The 23,676-nt window shown below is 38.2% G+C and overlaps 1 protein-coding gene across 2 annotated transcripts in view; it reads left to right on the top strand.

The window, feature by feature from the left end:
• LOC306879957 (methylmalonyl-CoA mutase, mitochondrial-like) overlaps positions 1–23,220 on the top strand; it is a 31,950-nt gene extending 8,730 nt beyond the window's left edge. For both annotated transcript variants that reach the window (XM_079433185.1, XM_079433186.1), the window contains exons 8-13: positions 2,443–2,558; positions 9,041–9,156; positions 10,140–10,271; positions 16,760–16,907; positions 18,067–18,234; positions 22,663–23,220. In XM_079433185.1, the coding sequence (XP_079289311.1) occupies positions 2,443–2,558; positions 9,041–9,156; positions 10,140–10,271; positions 16,760–16,907; positions 18,067–18,234; positions 22,663–22,791 (809 nt within the window). In that variant the 3' untranslated portion in view covers positions 22,792–23,220. The remainder of the gene's footprint in view (positions 1–2,442; positions 2,559–9,040; positions 9,157–10,139; positions 10,272–16,759; positions 16,908–18,066; positions 18,235–22,662) is intronic.
• Positions 23,221–23,676: the final 456 nt, after the last annotated feature.

The following is a 23,676-nucleotide window of genomic DNA, read 5'->3' as shown; positions in this document are numbered from 1 at the left end:
TTATAAAATCAAAACAAAGAAAAATCCCTTAAGAAAATTAACCATGCAGTAGTAGTGTAGATTACATTATAATTTTCGTAAGGGATGTGTTGCCAGGTTAAAAAAAAAAAAAAAAAAATTATAATAACAAATCAACAACTTAATAGGACACACAGGATGAATATAAAGATTTTTTTAGGATTAACAGAGTTTAGGATAGGATAGTTTCCATATACTTGTCTAGATCAAATTTGAGTAAAGAAAAGCGAGGTTTAGGGCCAAATTTTTATGTATGTGAAATCTGGCTAGCAGGAAACACAAATTAATAAAGTTATATTTTGCTATATTCTCTTTTTAGTAGTCATACGATTTAAATAAAACAACTATTAAACTGTTGTCAAAAGCCTATCATAAATACGAAAATGTTGTCGCAGTTGTATAGGAAGGGGGATGTTGTCTGCTGTCATGTCCCTACGAATGTCAAATTCAAACCTACGTTGTAGGTAGCAGGTACACAGATGTACGTAATGCTCTGATCACCACACATTTTTCCGGCATGTCAGGGATAGTAGCATTGATTATTTTTAAATGATTGCGCTGTCTGTGTAGTCTAAAGGTTTTTTTAAGTCAGAGATCTCAGATATTGACATGCTGTTTTCAGAACGCATCCGTCTTTAATGCTTTCACTGATTGATAAACACAATTCCACTAGAGGGCACGGTTTAACATCATGCCAAATACTTTAGTGATTAAATTGAAACACAAGATTTTCATTTTTCACATGCATGCCTATATTTCCACTCCTGAGGCCTGAAGTTTGATGTCTCTAATCGAGTGTTGCTTCACATCAGGTAATGGTTTGCAAGTGGCTCTTTTTCCAAGGAATTATGCATAATTTAAATGTCCCACAGATGCCACACAGCTGGATATTTTAGTGGCCGTTGCACAAGTGATTTTCCTTTAGGGTGAACCATCACAAAGTTATTGCTAAAGACTTCAGAAGCCACTCTAACGCTTCCTTCTGAACCTAAGGTGGACAGAAAGTCTGTTTATTAACACATTAATGAAGTCATGGATGCATTAGCGACACTTGCTATGAACTGGACATCCATCTTATAAGAGCCTAATATTGCACAGCACTCGAAAAATGATTAAATAATTAAAAGTGTGGTTTAAAGCTGGAGATTTCTGTTTTGCATTTTCATTAGGGTTCGTTCTGACTCTAGAAGCTCAGGGTTTTGATCTTGAGGGCCCTCAGTGATTTTATCTTGTGTGCATTGGTTCGTTTTAGGAGAGAAGTGAAATATGCATGAGCCTGTCAATTATCTTCTGTCATTCACTTCACTTATTTTCAGGATTTCACAGCTTTTTATTTTCAGAAGCTTTTGGGTTTGTCACTTTTTTTAGCAGCTGATAGGTCACAGGCTTTATCAGGATTTGCTGAATTTTCAGCATCATTGCTTCAGGCTTCAGTATCACGTAATCCTTCAGAAATCATTCTAATAGGCTAATTTACTGCTCAAGAAATATTTTTGATTATTATCAATGTTGAAAACAGTTGTGCTGCGTAATATTTTTATGGAAACCGTGGTATTTTTTATCAGGATTCTTTGATTAATTGAAAGTGCAAAAGAAAAGAGAAAAAACTGAAATATTTTGTGATATTATACATGTCCTCACTGTCACTTTTAATCAATTGAATGCATCCTTGCTCAAAAGACAAACATCTAGAAATAATTTCTTAAAAAAAAAATAACAATCTTATTGACCTTATAACCCAGAACAGTAATGTATATCTGCCCAAATGGAATTTTCTATCATATTTTAGGTGCAGGGCTATAATATCTAACTAATTAATTAACTAACTAAATAAATAAATGTTAACTGAAATAACATTTACATTAACAAAATAACATTAACAAAAATTAATCTAGTTGCCAAGCCAACATCTTTTCGTTTAGTTCAACATTTCATTTAACTTGATGTACTAAAATAAGTAAAACTAAAACTGAAAACAATAAAAAATATCAAAAATATATAGACATATGTAGACAAAAACACTATTTCACATAAGCCTTCTTTTCACATTCCCCTGCATAATTATATATATATAACATAAATAATATATTACATATTTGTTTAGAATTGTATTGCCATGATATCCCTATAGATGTGCTCTCCTAATTTGTGTTTAATGAACATGCTGTTATATTATGGAACACTTCCTGTGAGCTCCTGTTTCTATATTTATGACTGATTATCATCGTCTCATAATGAGGTGAAAGGAGCCCATTAAAGCTCTGTCCTCCGACCTGGACCTACATGGTCATGCACCAAGATCTGCAAATCTGAGATGGTTTATTTCAGCTCCAGGCATCTCTAAGCATCGCCCTTCATTATTTAGGCTCTTCTGCTGATGCCCTCACACTCTGGTGATGCCCTCGCCTCTTTGTCTCACAATAGGCTCCGAGGTCATCGTGGGGGTCAACAAGTACCGCCTGGAGAAGGAAGAAACTGTGGACGTGCTCGCCATCGACAACACAGCCGTGCGTAACAAGCAGATTGAAAAGCTGCGCAAGGTTAGTTCCCTCCGGCAATGATTCACTGCACGGATTTTGATGTCAAGTGCCTTCATCCGTGTTGACGCGATCTGAAATAGTTACATATAGTCTCTTCCCAGCAGAGCTCTCTGTGAAGTTACCTAATCACGATCAAGGGCTGTAATTCAATCAAGTGCTTGAAGTGCTTCATAGAAATGACCAGAATTTATAATTTTGTTCAGAGAAACTGTCATCAGTGTATTCATCATTGCAATACAGATCAGTGAACATTAAAGAAAATACGTGACATTGACTCAGAACTTTATAGAATTTAATTCAGCGATGTAGGAGCATGGAGAGAAGCAATTACCATTTCGTTAAAAGCAAAGGGGCAGACAGGTTTTTTTAACGTTTGTGTCACCAAACTAAATTGATTCCTGATGAAAAAGACCATTGTTATTTAATGAAGCCATAAAGGAATAATCATTACCATTTCATTCGAACAGTGTCTTTTTTCTGATATAAAAGGGTAGGAGGAGGAATTTGAGCTTAGATGGTTGGAAATGGAATAGTTACTTTTTATATTGACTGAACTGATGTTCAGTTTTATTTAAAATTTTTCACTGTAAAAACAAGTGAAACATCTCCTTGATCTTTTTTTTTATAATACTTTTATTCAGCAAGAATGCATCAAATTGTGAAAGTAAGTACTTTTTGGTTACTAGAGGTTACAAAAAAATTCTATTTCTAGCTTTTCTAAATTTCCTATACATTAAAAGTCTTGAAAAACTGCTTTCAACGTTGATAATGAGAAATGCTTCTTGAGCAGAAAATCTGAATTTTGGAATGATTTGTGAAGGATCATGTGACACTGAAGTAATGATGCTGAAAATTCAGCACGACATCACAGGAATAAATGTAATTTTAAAATATATTAAAATAGAAAACAGGTATCATAAATAATAATAAAAATAATTCTCAATTTTGTTTTATTTGTATTACTTTTACTAACATTTTTTTTTTTTTTAATAATGTATGTACAGGTCCTTTTCAAAAAATTAGCATATTGTGATAAAGTTCATTATTTTCTGTAATGTACTGATAAACATTAGACTTTCATATATTTTAGATTCATTACAACACAACTGAAGTAGTTCAAGCCTTTTATTGTTTTAATATTGATGATTTTGGCATACAGCTCATGAAAACCCAAAATTCCTATCTCAAAAAATTAGCATATTTCATCCGACCAATAAAAGAAAAGTGTTTTTAATACAAAAAAAGTCAACCTTCAAATAATTATGTTCAGTTATGCACTCAATACTTGGTCGGGAATCCTTTTGCAGAAATGACTGCTTCAATGCGGCGTGGCATGGAGGCAATCAGCCTGTGGCACTGCTGAGGTGTTATGGAGGCCCAGGATGCTTCGATAGCGGCCTTAAGCTCATCCAGAGTGTTGGGTCTTGCGTCTCTCAACTTTCTCTTCACAATATCCCACAGGTTCTCTATGGGGTTCAGGTCAGGAGAGTTGGCAGGCCAATTGAGCACAGTAATACCATGGTCAGTAAACCATTTACCAGTGGTTTTGGCACTGTGAGCAGGTGCCAGGTCGTGCTGAAAAATGAAATCTTCATCTCCATAAAGCTTTTCAGCAGATGGAAGCATGAAGTGCTCCAAAATCTCCTGATAGCTAGCTGCATTGACCCTGCCCTTGATAAAACACAGTGGACCAACACCAGCATCACTGACTGTGGGTACTTTACACTGGACTTCAGGCATTTTGGCATTTCCCTCTCCCCAGTCTTCCTCCAGACTCTGGCACCTTGATTTCCGAATGACATGCAAAATTTGCTTTCATCCGAAAAAAGTACTTTGGACCACTGAGCAACAGTCCAGTGCTGCTTCTCTGTAGCCCAGGTCAGGCGCGTCTGCCGCTGTTTCTGGTTCAAAAGTGGCTTGACCTGGGGAATGCGGCACCTGTAGCCCATTTCCTGCACACGCCTGTACACCGCAGGTCCCGCAAGGTCTGGAATCGGTCCTTCTCCACAATCTTCCTCAGGGTCCGGTCACCTCTTCTCGTTGTGCTGCGTTTTCTGCCACACTTTTTCCTTCCCACAGACTTCCCACTGAGGTGCCTTGATACAGCACTCTGGGAACAGCCTATTCGTTCAGAAATTTCTTTCTGTGTCTTACCCTCTTGCTTGAGGGTGTCAATGATGGCCTTCTGGACAGCAGTCAGGTCGGCAGTCTTACCCATGATTGCGGTTTTGAGTAATGAACCAGGCTGGGAGTTTTTAAAAGCCTCAGGAATCTTTTGCAGGTGTTTAGAGTTAATTAGTTGATTCAGATGATTAGGTTAATAGCTCGTTTAGAGAACCTTTTCATGATATGCTAATATTTTGAGATAGGAATTTTGGGTTTTCATGAGCTGTATGCCAAAATCATCAATATTAAAACAATAAAAGGCTTGAACTACTTCAGTTGTGTTGTAATGAATCTAAAATATATGAAAGTCTAATGTTTATCAGTACATTACAGAAAATAATGAACTTTATCACAATATGCTAATTTTTTGAAAAGGACCTGTATATGCAGTACATTTCTAGTTGTCCTTTTTGTGTGAGCTATTTGAAAGCCCTGTCTTCTTTTGCACACAACAAGCACCGCAACTCCGATCAGCTGAGAAATATTAACAGCCAGTTTTGATAATGTAGTAGATGCACTCAAATGCATTTCATTTGGTCATCATTTGACCTCCTGCATTAAATCAGATGGAATGCTTTGATGTTGGAGTGCGTTTATCTTGACCCTCAAAGGATTATTCAGTATACCTCATGAGTTTTCAGTATTGAACACACATAGTATAGCATAGAGTTGACTGGCCATTGCAAAATCAATTTTGCAGGATGATGCAGGATACAGTGTTGCCACCTGACCTCATCACACTGTACATGGCGTATACACTCTATACTGCAGCAATAGCAAGGGTATTGTAGTAGTATGCTATTCTGAACATTGACCAAATCATTTTAGTGAATCAGTTTGTTCAGCTTTTCACATTCACAGAGACAAATATTACAAATCATTCATTTAATGTTTCTAATAATTCATGGCTCTTAGTGAAGATCTAATTCACCACATTTATGCTGCATGTTTTCTATGTATAAAGCAGTTTGACATGATAAGAGTGTGTGCACTCCTTTAAATCATGTTTTTATCCACTTAATGGCGTTTTAGCCATTTTCCCCGAAGTGAAACATTATTTGTTTTAGGTGTTGTCACATTAAGAAATAAATTTTAGTTTGATGTTTGATGTTAAAAGCAGCTCGACAGCACATCACCTTGGAGTTTCATGCGTTGACCGTCTGTATATAAATGTTAAAAATGTAAGTGCTTCAACAGCCGTGATGTAATATTTAAAATGCCAGCTACCCAGTTTTTTTCAGATCAAAGATTTGAAGGTGGTTTGTTTGATCTGGAATCATTTGGCATGTGTTCTGCTTCATCTCTTCACGGTTACCCAAAACATCTTCAGTTCACAGAGTGTATGGACTGCATCTGTGGAGTGATGTTGGGTACCTTGGAACACAATTTAGACTCATGTTGTAAAAAAGAATGGAAAATATGTTTAAAGTAAGTGATGCACTGGAAGTGCATATAAAAAAAGCTGCACATTTGTGCTTTTCAATCTTTAAAATCAGTAAACTTGTTTACTTATTTTTAATATTTTGTTATTATTATTTCCCTCCCCTATTGCACTGTCAAAACAGATTGTAATATAATCATTAGGGCTGTGAATCTTTGGGTAAACAGCGTATCGATTCATGATTCACGATTCATAGGGTTTCATTTACATGAACGATTTTTGCCAATTCAGAACGATATGATTCGAGACGACTCATGATTAAATTCAATGCGATTTGATTAACGATTCGATTCTGCATTCTTTAAGTGCATTCACAGGATTATTTAAATGCTTTGCAGACTTTATGGAGTCAGAGAGTGAGGGCAAAAACAAAACAAAAAAAACACCTTTATGTTATATGTTAGTTTAATGATGCTATGGCATAACATATGGCATATGTAGAAATATATATTAGTAAAAAAGTAATATATTTGAAATACATTTATTTCAAGTATAGTTAAAATCTATTAATATATTTCTGAGATACAAAATATAAAAATTATAATTAAACTTTATTTGGAGTTCTGCTTGTGGACAATGCACATTTCTTAATGCTTTTTTTTTGCTCCGTCCATGCAATAAATGCGCAGCCTTCAACTGCTCAGGTGATGTCAACGGTATGACAGAGAGCCACTGAAAAACTACAGAAAAGTAAAACTACTTTACCTGGCCTAAGGAGAAAAATAACTGGACTGTTGCTCAGTGGTCCAAAGTCCTCTTTTCATTTGGAAATCAAGGTCTGGAGTCTGGAGGAAGACTGGAGAGGCACAGAATCCAAGCTGCTTGAAGTCTAGTGTGAATTTTCTGAAGTCAGTGTTGATTTGGGGTGCCGTTACGTCTGCTGGTGTTGGTCCATTGTGTTTTATCAAGTCCAAAGTCAGTGCAGCCGTCTACCAGGAGATTTTGGTGCGCTTTATGCTTCCATCTGCTGACAAGCTTTATGGAGATGCTGATTTCATTTTCCAGCAGGACTTTTAGCACCTGCCCACAGTGCCACTTCCAAGTGGTTTGCTGACCATGATATTACTGTGCTTGATTGGCCAGCCAACATGCCTGACCTGAACCCCATATGGAATCTATGGTATATTTTCAAGAGAAAGATGAGAAACAGTCGATCCAACAATCCAGACGAGCTGAAGTCTCAATAGTGCCTCAGCAGAGCCACAGGCTGATCGCTTCCATGCCATTCCTCACTGATGCTGGAGTTTGTGCTAAAGGAGCCCCGACCAAGTATTGAGGGCATAAATCAACATACTTTAAAGAACTTGAACTTTTCTGTTTTGCAAATCCTTATTTTGATTGATCTTAGGAAATATTCTAATATTTTGAGATACTGATTTTTGACTTTCATGAGCTGTAAGCTCTAATCATCAAAATTAAAACAAAATAACTTTTGAAGTGTTTTACTTTACATGTAATGAATCTAAAATACATGAAAGTTTCACTTTTTGAAATAAGTTACAAGACAAAATGAACTTTTTCACCATATTCTAATTTTCTGAGATGCACCTATATTTTAAAGCATTGAATCGCTATAGAAATTGCGATTTGTTCGATTTTTAGCATTTTAAATCGATTATTGGCTGAAAAAATTATTCACGATTCAAAAATCCATGCATGTTTCAAGATGGATTCATATCGTCAGGATTTGTAATCGATGCATCGAGAAAACGAGCGAATTGTTACAGCTTTAATAATCATCATCTATGGGTCTGGCAGCAGATTTTCTTTTGCAAATGATTAGCCATAACAATGTCCATGTATCCATGATGCCCTGAGTCACGGCGCACTGATGTCCTCCTGTGCCTCGATTCTAATGTCACTTAACAATTTCTCTGCATTGTCCGGCTGATCAGGCAGAGAGGGTAGACAGGTCAGCTAAATGTTACTGCCTGAAAATACATTTTCTTTTGAATTCTTTTTCTTCTGAGAATATGAAACATGTTATTATGGCCCCTTTTATATTCTGCAAAGGCATCAGTATTATTATAACACACACACACACACACACAAACACACATATGTAAAGGCCATATCACATTATCACAGTTTATTCGCTATAGTTTAGAAAATGGTAATAAATAAATGGCAAGAACTCAGTTAAACTGTGTCAGAACAAATTCATCTTGATAATGTCAGATAACTTTGATAGAAAGTTATGTAATGAATTAGAATGCCATGAATGCCAGCTGTTAAATTTCAGTACACAATTAAATAATACCAATTTAGGGCAACTAATTATGCATATATGGTGTGTGTGTGTGTGTAATAAATGTGTGTTTATTAATATTTTGGATTTAAAATTTTTAATGTTTTAGTAATTTTGTTATGTGCTTATGTTATGTGCATTTTATTAAGATTTTTGTTCTATATGGTTTAATTAGTTTTTACATTTATATTCTATATATTCTATATAGTTCCATTTGTATTTCAGTTTTATTTCAAGTCTTTTAATTATAATTTTTTTGTGTAATAATAAAGATGATGTTTATGGTCAGATGATCCTGTGGGACTTTTTTTTGTTTTGTTTGGTATTATATTTTTGGCATTTTATTAGCACAAGCTAGAAGATTAGAATGATCACAGTTCCTCTGTTTGGCCTTCACAGTTCAGTAACCCCTTTTACAGCATTTAAAGCAATCCAGTTGATAGTTAATACTATCTGCACTATATTTTCTGAGAATGTTTTTTCCCTACAATATATTTATATTCTCTTACATCTCCATGATTTCAGATGGACGTTGCCTGGTTGTTTATACACTCTGAGCTGATTCCTGATTTGGCTCATTCAGGGTCAGTGTTTGCACATTGTAATGAAGCTGTGTTTGCACTGCAGGTCAGAGAGAGCAGGGATGCAGAAGTGGCGAAGAGGTGCTTGGCTGCGATTGAACAGTGTGCACGCACCAGAGATGGAAACCTGCTGGAGCTCGCCGTGGAGGCTGCAAGAGCCCGGTGGGTCCCGATTCATGAAGTCCAGATGCAGAGAACTTTTGAAAATGATTGTATCTCAACCAAAAAGCAAACGCATTTACAAAATGTTTATTCAAATCCTGAACCTGAAATAATATTAGGGTGTCACTTATTTGTGTGAAGAATTAATTTTTTTAGTGCTTTTTCATTTATTACTCATTAGATTATTTATTATTTATCAGTGTATTTATTAGCTTTAGATCTAATCATTTGCATAATTATTCATCTGTAACAAGAAACTCAGGTGAGATTACACCTCCATATTTTCAAAGAGTACAGGGGCAAACAAATTGTAATTGCATCTCACAATTCAGACTTTTTTTCTAGCAATTCTGAGATATGAGCGATATAAACTCAGAATTGCGAGATATAAACTTGCAATTCTGGAGGGAAAAAGTCAAAATTGTTGTTATGTTTTAGACATTGGTGGAAAAAAACTGCGTAGTGAGATGTAAACAGGATTGTGAGTAGTAAACTTGAAAAAAAAATAGAACACTGAGTTTATATCTTGCAATTCTGCCTTTTTTTCATGGAATTGTGAGAAACAAAGTCAGACTTGTAAGATTAAAAATTGCAATTATTTTTATATTATATTATATTTTTTATTTTCTCTCTCAGAAATTAGTTCTATACTTTTTTTCTCATGCAAACCTGTGGGTTTGCTGTCCAGAATATATCCTGTCAACTTTTTGTACTTTGATTTTTTGCATATTATACACACTCCTGCTTTTGGAAGTCCGGCTGGAAGAGCTTGAGTTAGTGTCTGTGTTTTGCCAAGCTTAAAGAGAATCTGGTGTTTCTCAGCAGCAGATTGAGCTTTGAACATATGGAATATGATTTCTAATTTTTTACTGCACTGCAAACATAAATTCAATCATATAACAATCCAAACAACAATACAGGAATTGTGTTGCATGATATAATGTGATTATGTGTGGATTAAAGGATTCTGTTGGATTCTGTAGGTGCTCGGTGGGGGAGATCACAGATGCCATGAAATCTGTTTTTGGGGAGCACAAGGCCAGCACGCGTATGGTGAGCGGAGCGTACCGCAGTGAATTCGGCGAGCATGAGGAGATAGCGTTGGCGCATAACAGGTAAGAGCTTGCAGATTCCTGAAATGGAGTGCCACTTTCTGGACTCTACTCATTCTCCACAGCCTGCTTTCCTACTGTATAGTATGCTAAAATTGGTATGTCAAATGAGTAGTCCAATTAAATGGACAAAAACTGGTCCTTTTCTGGTCTTGACTGTTGGAAATGTATATTATTAAAGTCAAAAGTGTGTGTGTGAATATGTATGTATGTGTATATATAGTGTAGATCTTTTTTTATTTTACAATAGTTATATATATATATTGTGACGAGTCGGCTGCCTCCCCCCTGTCCATCATCACCACCCCGTCCTGTATTCGCCGCCCTTCACCAGGCTCCCGACAGGAGTGGGTGTGTGAGAGAGGAGGGGCGCTGAAACAGCCAGGGCTGGCGGCGTGTGATGAGGCGCACCTGACGTGAGTAGAGCCTCATCACCGCCGCCGTTTAAACGCCGAGCGCGCCTCTCCTCGGGAGACCGGTCTCTCCCCCGTGCATGCACGCTGGTGTCCTCGTGGGTCCAGGAAGGGAGCGTCGAGGAGGACTGCCGCACCCGTTAGGCGGCTGACGGGCCAGGATGCCGGGCCGCCGAATCCCCCAGAAGCGCCGGGATGCCCGAAGATGGACGAAGCCGCGCAAGAGACGCCGCCGCCACTCGCTCCCGGCCCCGAGAGGGGAGCGCGTGCGGCCACCGGACTCCGCCCCTTCCCTGGACCCTTCCCTCCTGAACACTGCCCTCCTACACAGCCCCGCAGCACGACGAGGACACCAGATCCCTGTTTATTTTGGACACTTTTCCCCCTTTGGACACTTTATTTTAATATATTGTTTAATAAAAACCTCTCCGAGGCTTGATGCCACGCCCACTGTGTCTGTCGTTGGCTCCTCCCGCCACAATTTATATATATATATATAAATGAGGACATTAGCAAGTGCTATTACAAGTCTTGGTTAGCCTAACGCAGTACACTTGGAAAGGTTTTTTTTTGTTTTTTTAAAGAAAACGAATAAATTAAATATAGAAAAAAGAAACCTTGTGTTTTTTTTGTTGCTTTTTTTTAATAAGAAACAAGATAGAATAGAAAAAAGAAAGCTAGTGTTAGTTTTACAAGAAAAGCTAGCAGTTAGAGAATAAATATGCAGTTGATAGAGGGTCAAATGTGTGTGTGTTTTTTTTTTAATAGACAGATAGATAAAATACAATTAGAATAGAGAGTGCTAGAGTTAGAGGGTCAAATAAAGATGGAAGAGATGAGTTTTTAGCCGTTTCTTGAAGATGGGTAAGGATTCAGCTGCTCGGATCGAGTTGGGCAGGTCATTCCACCAGATGGGAACAGTTAATGAAAAAGTCTGTGAAAGTGATTTTGTGCATCTTTGGGATGGCACAATAATGCGCGTCGTTTACTTGCAGAACGCAAGCTTCTAGAGGGCACGTAAGTCTGAAGTAATGAATTTAGGTAAAGGGGTGCAGAGCCAGTGGTGGTGGTTCTGTAGGCAAACATTAATGCCTTGAATTTAATGCGAGCAGCTATTTGGTAGCCAGTGCAAATTGATGAACAGAGGCGTGACGTGCGTTCTTTTCGGCTCATTAAAGATTAATCTTGCAGCGGCATTTTGGATTAATTGTAGAGGTTTAATAGAATTGGCTGGAAGACCTGCCAAGAGAGCATTGCAATAGTCAAGTCTGGACAGAACAAGAGCCTGAACAAGGAGTTGTGTTGCATGTTCTGAGAGAAAGGGCCTGATCTTCTTAATATTGTATAATGCAAATCTGCAGGACCGGGCGGTTTTAGCAATGTGGTCTGAGAAATTCAGCTTATCATCAATCACAACTCCAAGGTTTCTGGCTGTTTTTGAAGGAGTTATGGTTGATGAGCCTAACTGCAAGGTGAAATTGTGATGAAGTGATGGGTTTGCTGAAACTACAAGCAGTTCTGTCTTAGCTAGGTTGAGTTGAAGGTGAAAGTCCTTAATGTCTGTTAGACATGCTGAGATGGGAGCAGCTATCGTCGGATCATAGAATTGAGTGTCATCAGCATAGCAGTAATATGAAAAGCCATGTTTCTGAATTACAGAACCTACAGGTTCAAGAACTGAGCTCTGAGGCACCCCAGTAGCTAGATGTTGCGACTTGGATACCTCACCTCTCCAAGATACCTTGAAGGACCTATCTGATCTATTTATATATATATTTATATATATGCAGTTCAAATGATATTTATTTAGTAAATATGATAAAAAGAAAAACAAAAATACAACAAAAACAACTAAAAACTAAAGTTTACAGAAAACATTTAATTGATAGATAGATATATATCAGAATCAGAATCAGAATCAGAATGAGCTTTATTGGCCAAGTATGTTTACACATACAAGGAATTTGTTGTAGTGACAGAAGCTCCACAGTGCAACAGAAAGACAGTAACAGGACAGGACACGACAATGAAACAAAATAACAGGAAATAGCCAATAACCAATGTACAAAGCAGCAAAAAAAATTAAAAATACACAATATATAATATATAATATAGGCGACTATGTATGTACAGGTGAAGTATGTGCAAATTAGAAATGAGAAAATAAAATAAGTGAGTGTGGTGAATGGATAATGTATTAGTTGTGTGTTCTACGTTTATTTATTGAGTGTTCATGAGATGTATTGACTGAGGGAAGAAACTGTTCCTGTGTCTGGTCGTTCTGGTGCTCAGAGCTCTGTAGCGTCGACCAGATGGTAACAGTTCAAAGAGGTTGTGTGCTGGATGTGAGGGGTCCAGAGTGATTTTACCAGCCCTTTTGCTCACTCTGGATAAGTACAGTTCTTGGAGAGTGGGGAGGGTTGTACCAATGATTCGCTCAGCAGTCCGGACTACCCTCCGTAGTCTTCTGAGGTCAGATTTGGTAGCTGAGCTGAACCAGACAGTTATTGAGGTGCAGAGGATGGATTCAATGATGGCAGAGTAGAACTGTTTCAGTAAGTCCTGTGGCAGGTTGAACTTCCTCAGCTGGCGAAGAAAGTACAGCCTCTGCTGGGCCTTCCTGACAATGGAGTCAATGTGAATATCCCACTTTAGGTCCTGAGAGATGGTGGTGCCCAAGAATCTGAATGACTCCACTGCAGTCACGGTGCTGTTCATGATGGTAAGTGGGGGGAGAGCAGGGGGGTTTCTCCTGAAGTCCACGATCATCTCCACAGTTTTGAGCGTGTTAAGCTCCAGGTTGTTGAGACTGCACCAGACAGCCAGCTCCTTAACCTCCTGTCTGTAAGCAGACTCGTCACCGTCCTGGATGAGGCCGATCAGTGTGGTGTCGTCTGCAAACTTCAGGAGCTTGACAGAGGGGTCTTTAGATGTGCAGTCGTTGGTGTAGAGGGAGAAGAGCAGTGGGGAGAGTACGCAGCCCTGAGGAGCTCCAGTGCTGATGGTTTGAGTGCTGGATGAGAATTTGCCAAGCTTTACTAACTGCTGTCTGTCTGTCAGGAAGCTGTTGATCCACTGGCAGACGGAGGTGGGGACGGAGAGCTGAGTTAGTTTATTTTGAAGGGTTTCCGGGATAATGGTGTTAAAAGCAGAGCTGAAGTCCACAAACAGGATCCTCACATAAGTCCCTGGTCTGTCCAGATGCTGCAGGATGAAGTGCAGTCCCATGTTGACTGCATCATCCACAGACCTGTTTGCTCTGTAGGCAAACTGCAGGGGGTCCAGTAAGGGTCCAGTGATGTCCTTCAGATGAGCCAGAACCAGTCTTTCGAATGATTTCATGGCTACAGACGTTAGTGCCACAGGTCTGTAGTCATTTAGTCCAGTAATTTTGTGTTTCTTTGGGACGGGGATGATGGTGGAGCGTTTGAAGCATGAGGGGACTTCACACAGCTCCAGTGATCTATTGAAGATCTGTGTGAAGATGGGGGCTAGCTGATCAGCACAGATTTTTAGGCAGGCTGGTGACACACCATCTGGACCAGGTGCTTTCCTTCTTTTGTTTTTCCTGAAGACCTGGCACACATCGTCTTCGCTGATTTGAATTGTAGGTGTGGGGGAGAGAGGGGTTGCTGGAGGTGTGAATGGTTGTGTGGAGGGGTGTTCTGGGCGGGTGTGGGGTGATCGTTCAAAACGACAAAAGAACTCGTTTAAGTCGTCTGCCAGGTGTTGATTCTCCAGAGTGCTGGGGGGTGGTGTTTTGTAGCTGGTGATGTCCTTTAATCCAAGCCACACTGAAGCCGGATCGCTGGAAGAGAATTTGTTCCTGAGCTTGTCAGAATAATTCCTCTTTGCCACTCTGATCTCCTTTTCCAGTGTGTATTTGGCCTGTTTGTACAAGACTTTATCCCCCTTTCTGTGAGCATCTTCTTTGGCCTGACGGAGCTGTCTGAGTTTGGCAGTGAACCATGGTTTGTCATTGTTGTAGAATAGATGAGTCCTGGTAGGAATGCACATGTCCTCACAGAAACTGATATATGATGTTACAGTCTCTGTGAGCTCGTCCAGGTCATTTGCTGCAGCTTCAAAAACAGACCAATCAGTCAGGTCGAAACAGGCTTGTAAATCCCGCTCTGTTTCGTTAGTCCATCTTTTAACAGATCTTAATACAGGCTTCGCAGACTTAAGTTTCTGCCTGTAGGATGGAATAAGATGAACCAAACAGTGATCAGAGAGTCCTAAAGCTGCTCGTGGAACCGAGTGATATGCGTCCTTTATTGTTGTGTAACAGTGATCCAATATATTACTGTCTCTGGTGGGACATGTAACATGCTGTCTGTATTTTGGCAGTTCACGGGAGAGATTTGCTTTATTAAAGTCCCCGAGAATGATTAAAACAGAGTCCGGGTGTTGTTGTTCACTCTCTGTGATCAGATCAGCGAGTTTCTGTAGAGCTGTGCTCACGTGCGCTTGCGGTGGAATGTAAACACTCACGAGAATGAACGAGCAGAACTCCCGCGGCGAATAGAACGGCTTGCAGTTAATGAAGAGCGTTTCTAGATCTGAGCAGCACATCTTCTTTAAAACAGTTACATCTGTACACCACCTCTCATTGATGTAAAAGCATGTCCCGCCGCCGCGCGATTTCCCCGTTGATTCTGTGTCCCGATCTGCTCTTATCAGCTGGTAATTAGGCAGATGGATCGCGCTGTCCGGTATGTCGCCATTCAACCAGGTTTCCGTGAAACATAGAGCAGCAGAGTTAGAAAAGTCCTTGTTTGTCCGGGAGAGCAGAAGGAGTTCGTCCGTTTTGTTGGGTAGAGAGCGGAGATTCGCCAGATGGATGCTAGGCAACGCCGTTCTAAATCCGCGCTGACGAAGTTTCACGAGCGCGCCGGCTCTCTTTCCCCGTCTGCGCCTCCTGAAGCGTTTGACCAGAGCTACAGCTCCGCCAACTACAATGTCCAGCAAAACGTCCGAAAAATCAAAAACCGGTAGAAGATTTTGTGGTGTGTTCTGCCGAATGTTATGGTATATATATGGAATATATATGGTACAACCTAATATTAAAATATTGCATTGAGCAATAATAACATTTCACAGACATTTAATCTTTTATTGCACTTTAGCCAAACCCATGGCTCGGCCTGATAACATCCTTTTGACCCTTTACGGCATCATTATTGTTATTGTCAAAAAGCACTAAATGTAACAGGATTTAGCTTTAGCTGCTGAATTGATGATAAATAAAGACAGATCAGACTGAGAAAAGCTCAGAGATTCCACTGTATTTCTGTCTTTGTGTGTCTTAAGGAATTTGTGCAGTCTAATTAAAGCATGTCTCTCCACCCCAATGTGACCCTAGTTTGACCAAAGAGATGAGAGTGAGACTGTAAAAATCTAACAATACACCATAAATTTTTAACACTAAACCTACCACTGGGAACTGACCCGCCCTCTACAGTGTGCAAAATATCTCTGAACTCTTAGGATCTGTATTACCTTTTAGTTTACTTCTTATAAGAATGAGACCATTGTACCAGTCGCCCTGAGACAATTCAAATGATACCAAACATGACTGTAAATATCACTTGCATTAATGTAGAACTTTACATTCTACTATTGACCATTCTGAGTGAGTTGAGTGAAGCGAAGGATGGGTGAGAGGAAGGAAGGGGATGAAAAGGAACCGATGCATATGTGAGAGAGGTGTTTTCCCACATTTTCTCTCAGTGGGATGTGGAGACAGATGTCTGTATGTTAATACACTGTGTGTGTGTTGTCCATCTCAGAAGTTCAAAGTGTCTGAGGTTCTTACAATTTTAAGATTATTTTATGTTTTTCATCTTAGATTTATATTTAACTTGAACTCAGTTGCCGAAAACGGCTTTATTTCAGTCACTGAAAAAAAAGTAACTGTGTTAGGAAAATATAGGAAGTAACCAACCACAGTTTTTTGCTTTACAGGAATAGCTCACCCAAAAAATAGCTTACCATCATATAGTTATAAACCTATTAAAGTGTTGGAAACTTCATCAGTAATTTGACGCTATCATGCTGTGTGTTCTTGTTTCTCAGAGTCATACAGTTCAACAAGCATGAAGGCAGAAATCCTCGTCTGCTCGTGGCCAAAATGGGACAGGACGGTCATGATAGAGGGGCAAAGGTCATCGCCACAGGATTTGCAGACCTTGGGTTTGATGTGGACGTCGGCCCTCTATTTCAGGTAAGAGAGATGCTGTAACTGTGATGCTGCTTCTTCTATTCAAAAGAGTTTTTCTCTGTACATGTGGTTAAAAATATCTTCTCTCCAAAAGTCATCCTTGTGTTAAAGATGCTCAAGAAATCAGCTCATGGAGCTCAACTTGTAGTGTTTGTATTTATCTCACACATTTTAGCACCCAATGTTCCTTTAAGGGCAGAGTCTATCATCAATTAAAAGATCCTTTCTGAGCCATGAACAACATCAAAACATTCAATCCATGACTGAGCAGATCAAATGCATACCTCAGAGTTAAGCTCCCACTTCTCCACAGTTTTCAAAATAAGTCAAAATCTTTTCATTTGTGCTCCATGAATACTTAGCACCATCCTGAACAAAACTGTTTCTGAATTAGATTATTAGGTATAAAGTGAAAAAAGTGTCCCTCGGACCTCAAACACAGTGTGAGGGTTTATATACGCTACTATTTAAAATTCTGGGGTATTATATTATAAAATGTAATTTATTTCTGGAATGGCAAAGCTGAATTTTCTGCATTATTACTCCAGTCTTCAGGGTCACATGATCCTTCAGAAATCATTCTAATATACTGATTTGCTGCTCAAGTGACATTTCTTATTATCAGTTTTGAAAAAAGTTGTGCTGCCTAATGTTTTTGTGGAAATTGTGATGCAATTTTTTCAGAATTTCATGATGAATAGAAATTTCAAAAGAACTTTACTTTCACTTTAGGTCAATTTAATGCATTTTTGCTGAATAGAAATATTAATTCTGAATATAATATTAATTAGACGATAACTACAAAGATAATGATAAAAAATAAAATTAAAAACATTGTTCTAGGTTTAAAAGAATAGAAGAGTCCATACCACAACTATAACAGCACAGAGGAACTATATCACTGAAATCATTTTCACAATGATTTTATTCCAGCCCATGAATAATAAAAACATGGACAGCCAATCAGAATCCATCCTGCTTTAAAGAGCTCAAGCATTTAATGCGACAGATGACAAAAGTGCAGTGTTTGCTTATAATATATGGAATGTTATTGTGCGTTGATGTGGAGGCTGATATAGTTATGATTGTATTCATTGTTCTTGATGTAAACATGCCTTAATGCTTGTCATTTCTTGTGTTGTGCCTATTTCCATGATGACAGACCCCACTGGAGGTCGCCCAGCAGGCCGTGGATGCAGATGTGCATTGTGTGGGTGCCAGCACACTGGCAGCTGGACACAAGACCCTCGTGCCCGAACTCATCAAAGAGCTGCGTAACCTCAACCGACCCGATATCATGGTGATCTGCGGAGGGGTCATACCGCCACAGGTAACAGCTGCCCCCTTACAGACAGCTGGACATATGAGCAGAGGCACAGTGTGAGAATACCTACACAGGCAGAAAATCCTTTTGTGAAATCTGTCCGTTTCAGGGAAAAGAGAGTATGAAGATTAATGTTAAATAAGTCAAAAACTTTGAGGCTGTTTTTTCAGTTAGTTCCTGGTGTAGTTACTTTGCCTTAATGGGATAGTTCACCCAAAAATGAAAATTTTTGACTGATTTTGTTCGAAATGACGTCACAACAGATAATTCTTCAATTTCACTTTAAATAAATCGTCTACACCTCAGATGGCCTTACATTGTAAAGAAGAAACGGTGACATTCCAGATAAAGTTTAAAAAGAGTAAAGCCTCTGTTAATGCTATTGAGTTTGCTAACATGGCCAAAGAAGATATTTTGTTTTTATAAATAAACGTTCGTAGAGCGGCCGCAATCAGCTCTGGTGCACGTGGAGCCGTAAAGCAGTGTGCAGTGATCAGCTCTAACGTCAATGAATCTGCTGTTAAAAATGAACCATCAATTCATCATATCATAATGCAAAACATACACGACATATAGCAAATTTTTCATTGTTTCTCGAAAAACATCATAGCATTTCCACACCAGCGATGACTGCAGCATATGTCCCCACGCATTGACGTCATCAAATTGCGATCGGTACGTGAGATCGGCCAAATTTATGAGTACCGATCAAGTCATAAAATGTGAATATCGGCCGGTACGATCTCCGGCCGATTGATTGGAGCATCCCTAGTAACAAGTAGAAAAAAAGAAAAATGCCCAAAGAACTTGTATGGAGATTTTTCCATCTACAGATTTTTCCCTGTCCTTCTTTTCTCTGTAAATTAAGGCTAAATACACAATATGCTAGAAAACCAAAGAATTTTTGGGACCTGAAGGATTTTTCTGGAGAACAGCAGGCAGTTTAACTGTTCATAACTATCACTAAACAAAAAAAACAGCTTTGGATCGTTGAGGTAACAACAGTTATCTGAATCAAGTGTATGTAAACTTTTGAACGGGGTCATTTTTTAATGTTCATGTTCAATCGGATTTAAATCTGGAGATTGACTTGGGCAATCTAAGACTTTCCATTTCTTTGCTCTTATAAATTCATTGACTGAACTGGCAGGGTGTTTTGGGTCATTGTCCTGATGCAATATGAAGCACTTCCCAATGAATCTGGTGGCATTTTCTTGAATATTGGTAGGCAAGATGGTTTTGTACCCTTCCAAATTCATTCTGCTACTGTCATCATAAATTAAGTCATCAGTAAAGTTGAGAGGGCCTGTTCCAGAGGCAGCCATGCATGCCCATGCCATGACACCACCTCCACCATGCTTTACAGATGAGGCTGTATGCTTGGGATCATTGCAGTTCCCTTTTTTCCTCCACATTTTTGCTTTCCCATCACTTAGATAAAGGTTCATCTTTGTCTCATCGGTCCATAAACACAGTTCTAAAACTCTTCTGGCTCACCTTTGTGCTTTTTTTCAAACTCTAATCTTGTCTTTCTATTTTTAGTGCTGGTCAGAGGTTTGCATCTTGCTGTGTAGCATCTGTAATTCTGTGTCAAAGTCTCCTGAGGACAGTAGATTGTCAGAGCATCACCCCAGCTTTCTGGAAGTTGTTGGTGATTTTACAGACACGTCTTTTAGGATTCATTTTCACAGCTTTTATGATTTGTCTGTCATCAACTACTGTTGTTTTCTCAGCCGATCAGGTCTTTGTTGGTTGCTGGTGGTTTCCAAACTCTTGATTTCTCCATGCCTTTGTTTTTGCTAGAGCTCTAACTGACTTCCTCTTTTCTTTTAGCAACCAAATTGCTTGCTTTTCTCTCAAAGTCAGTTCCCTCATCTTCATCCTGGTTTGTGTGTGTCATCATCGAATGCAAGATTCAGAATACAAAAGCAAGGGATATAACTGATACGACACATTCCCTGCTTTTAATATCTGAAGAATTAATGCAACAGGACACAGCTGAAAACTTAGAAAGACCTGTGAGGCAACTATTGCAATACTTATGTTCACATCAGATAGAGGGATGAAACTTCTTAGCTGGTAAAACATCTATGTGTTGAAATAGATAAAATAGAATTATAATAAAGAGTGCAAGAGTTAGAGGGTCAAATAAAGATGGAAGAGATGTGTTTTTAGCCGTTTCTTGAAGATGGCTAAGGACTCAGCTGCTCGGATTGAGTTAGGCAGGTCATTCCACCAGATGGGAACAGTTAATGAAAAAGTCTGTGAAAGTGATTTTGTGCCTCTTTGGGATGGTACAATAATGCGTTGATATTTAATAACCCTGCTATTTTCAGTATTGCCTTATAATTAGCATTATCCCGCCATTTGTGCTCAGATCAAATAACTAGCTGAAGCCTGAATTGAATTCAAACTCGATGTAAATTTGCACGTTTTCATCTTTTCATCTTCAACCAGAATCTGCTTGCTCTTTCAACATAACACAGATAAACAGATAGGGGGTCGATTCAATCATGTATAGGTCAAACTCTATTCTTAGTCCCAGTGGGGTATAATTAGGACCTGTATAAGATCAGTCTGCACATTCCTACATAATGATATCTTAGCTAGTGAATATGAACATGAGATGGTGTGTAGCAACCTGTATGCATGCAATTACTTTTTTGCTGCGTAGATGCACTGGCGGTTTTTATTTAATTTTTTTGTACTTGTCCATGAATGCATGAAATGGATTCCATTTCAGCCTAGGCTTGAGGTCTGGAGGTGTCTTTAGTTCCTTAGACTTCTTGCCTGAGTGTCATTAATTGATTATTGAGTGTTAACATGTAGTGAGTGTGAGCGGATGGAGCTGAAGCTGCGGTAATTGAAGCAGACATGAAAATCCTTTTAATGCACGCAATCTGTTTGTTTGTACTGGATCAGATCTGTCAGTTAAGGCATGGCAGTTAAAATATACACTGTGGTTTGCTTTGCAAGGGAGGGTTTTAATCAGTATTCTCAATGGGTGGGTCTTGAGCCAAGTACTGAGTCATGCTGAATGTGAATAATATAATGCAGATGACCATATAATTGTGCATAGATATGATAGAAATAAATAGGCTTATCAAAAAGGAGACAACAGTTCTATTGTCTTTTGTTGTTAATGTCAAAAGTTGTGGATCCAATCAAACTGTACAGTACTTTATATTATTATTACATTATTTGAACCCTGTTGAAAAAGAATGTTTTACTGAACTAAGCTACAATACATTTTGACCAGCATAATTTCAAGATGTAATGCTAGATTAGTATTTTTTTAAATGCTAGGCATTAATTATTTTTGAAAATTATTATTATTATAGCTGTACATATGTTTATTTATTAATAGTTTGCATTATATATTTTTAAGTACATCCATTCTATATTATATTTTTGTAATATTTTAATATACTGGCATGAAGAAACAGAACAAACTGAGACGGACTAAATCCAGAAGAACTGTGGCAACGTCTCCAAGATGCTTCAAGAAACATCCCTGCAAAGTTACCTGAAAAACTATGCACAAGTGCACCTAGGGAAAAAGCTGCTTCAAACGCAAAAGACGGTCACACCAAATGTTGATTTAATTTAGTTAATAGAAGTTAATTGCTAAAAAAAAATCTATTTATGACATCATTTTGACAACATCACTCGTTTTACAGCATTTTTACACAAGTGCCTAAAATTTTTAACAGTAGTACTATAGCTTTGCAGGTAGGTTTCCTGAAGCATCTTGGAGACGTTGACACAGTTCTTCTGGGTTTAGTCTGTCTCAGTTTCTTCTTGTCATTCCAGACGGACTGGATGATGATGAGATCAGATCTCTGTGAGGAGCACTGGCTGTTGTCAGACTCCTTGTTCAAACAAAAATCTCACTGGATTATTACAATTAATGGCAAAAGGAATGTTTGGAAATGTAAACTGATATTTCCTACAGACACAATACAGCAAAAGATAGAAATAACGGACTTAAAACCATTTTTACCTGCTGAAAGTACTAGTGTCCTAATAATTTTGGCCATCACTGTATGTTAGAATTGAAATATATTAGGATTATAATATTATTTGATATTATTGTAATATGATATATTATACATTATATTGTATGCATTTATCATTAGTAAACAATCTTGTTAGAGGCTCATTGTAATATATTGTTATTATATATATATATAAAAACAAACTGCATTCTATTTTAGTTCAAGACTGAGTTGTTTCTATTTATGACTGTGATTGACATTTTTATCTAAAAGCAATTAGTTAGACTTAATTAGTTTTAATATGTGCTCCAAAGCACACTTAATATGTTCCAGTTTCAATACAAGTTCAGTTAATTAGTTTGCTAATCTAATTAATGAAATGACGTCGTTCTGTATTGATGCTTTACGTGATTTGATTATCTCATTATCTTTTCAGGACTATGAGTTCCTGTACAAGAGCGGCGTCAGCTGTATCTTCGGCCCAGGGACCAGAATTCCTCAAGCTGCGGTGGAAGTTCTTGACAGCATTGAAAAAAGCCTGGAGAAGAACCGACAGGCCATGTAACCACAGAACAATCACACTAACATCTCTAAATGCACAAAGGCTAAAGACAGCAATTCAATAGGTTGACTCAGAAAATGCAGAAAACGTTTGATATTCCAACAATTATCACAGCACCGTGTAATCAGAATGAAATCGACTCTCATCAGAGTTGTGTTTGATTGAAAAAGTGTTAAAGCAGTCTTTGATTTAGTCTAAAATGTGTATAGTTTGACACAATGCATTAAAATCAATATGCTGATGTGGTCACCAGTGCTTTTCTTACATCATTTGCTATGTCAACCCATAATTTCATAAACTTCTCTTATCAGAGTGAAGCTGTTTTGTTGTTGCATTCAACAATATAAAACACCATAAACACTGGAACTTAACTTGGATCATGTATTTTATATACTGTATACAGTAAAAGAAGCTTTGTCTTTTCTCAAAGTGTGTACTTATAGACTTACTGTACCACGTATTGTGCGTGATCTCTATCTTATTGAGCAACATCTGTTTCAGCTTTCAGTAAAAATGAGTATGTGGATGTTGAGATCTGTGAGATTTTATGTCTAATCTTGTATAAATCCATATGAAACCATAAACCCTGAAAGTGAGCGGCCACATCTGCTTCCTGTGACTGCCTTTTGGCTGATTTTATTATGTTAATGTTTTGTAATTCACTCATAAACCTTGCTTTAAGTAGCAATGCTCTTGTGAAGGAATCTCAGTTTAAGGAATAGTTCACCCAAAAATGAAGATTTGCTGAAAATTTACTAACTCTCGGGCTATCTAAGATGTAAAGGAGTTTGTTTCTTCATTGTAACAGATTTGGAGAAATTTAGCATTATACAACACTTGCTCACCAATGGATCCTTAGCAGTGAATGGGTGCCGTCAGAATGAGAGT

The sequence above is a fragment of the Barbus barbus genome (genome assembly GCF_936440315.1).
Source record: "Barbus barbus genome assembly, chromosome: 14".
Lineage (NCBI taxonomy): Eukaryota > Metazoa > Chordata > Actinopteri > Cypriniformes > Cyprinidae > Barbus > Barbus barbus.
The sequence above is the reverse complement of the archived record's forward strand: the minus strand, read 5'-3'. Positions and strand labels throughout refer to the sequence as shown.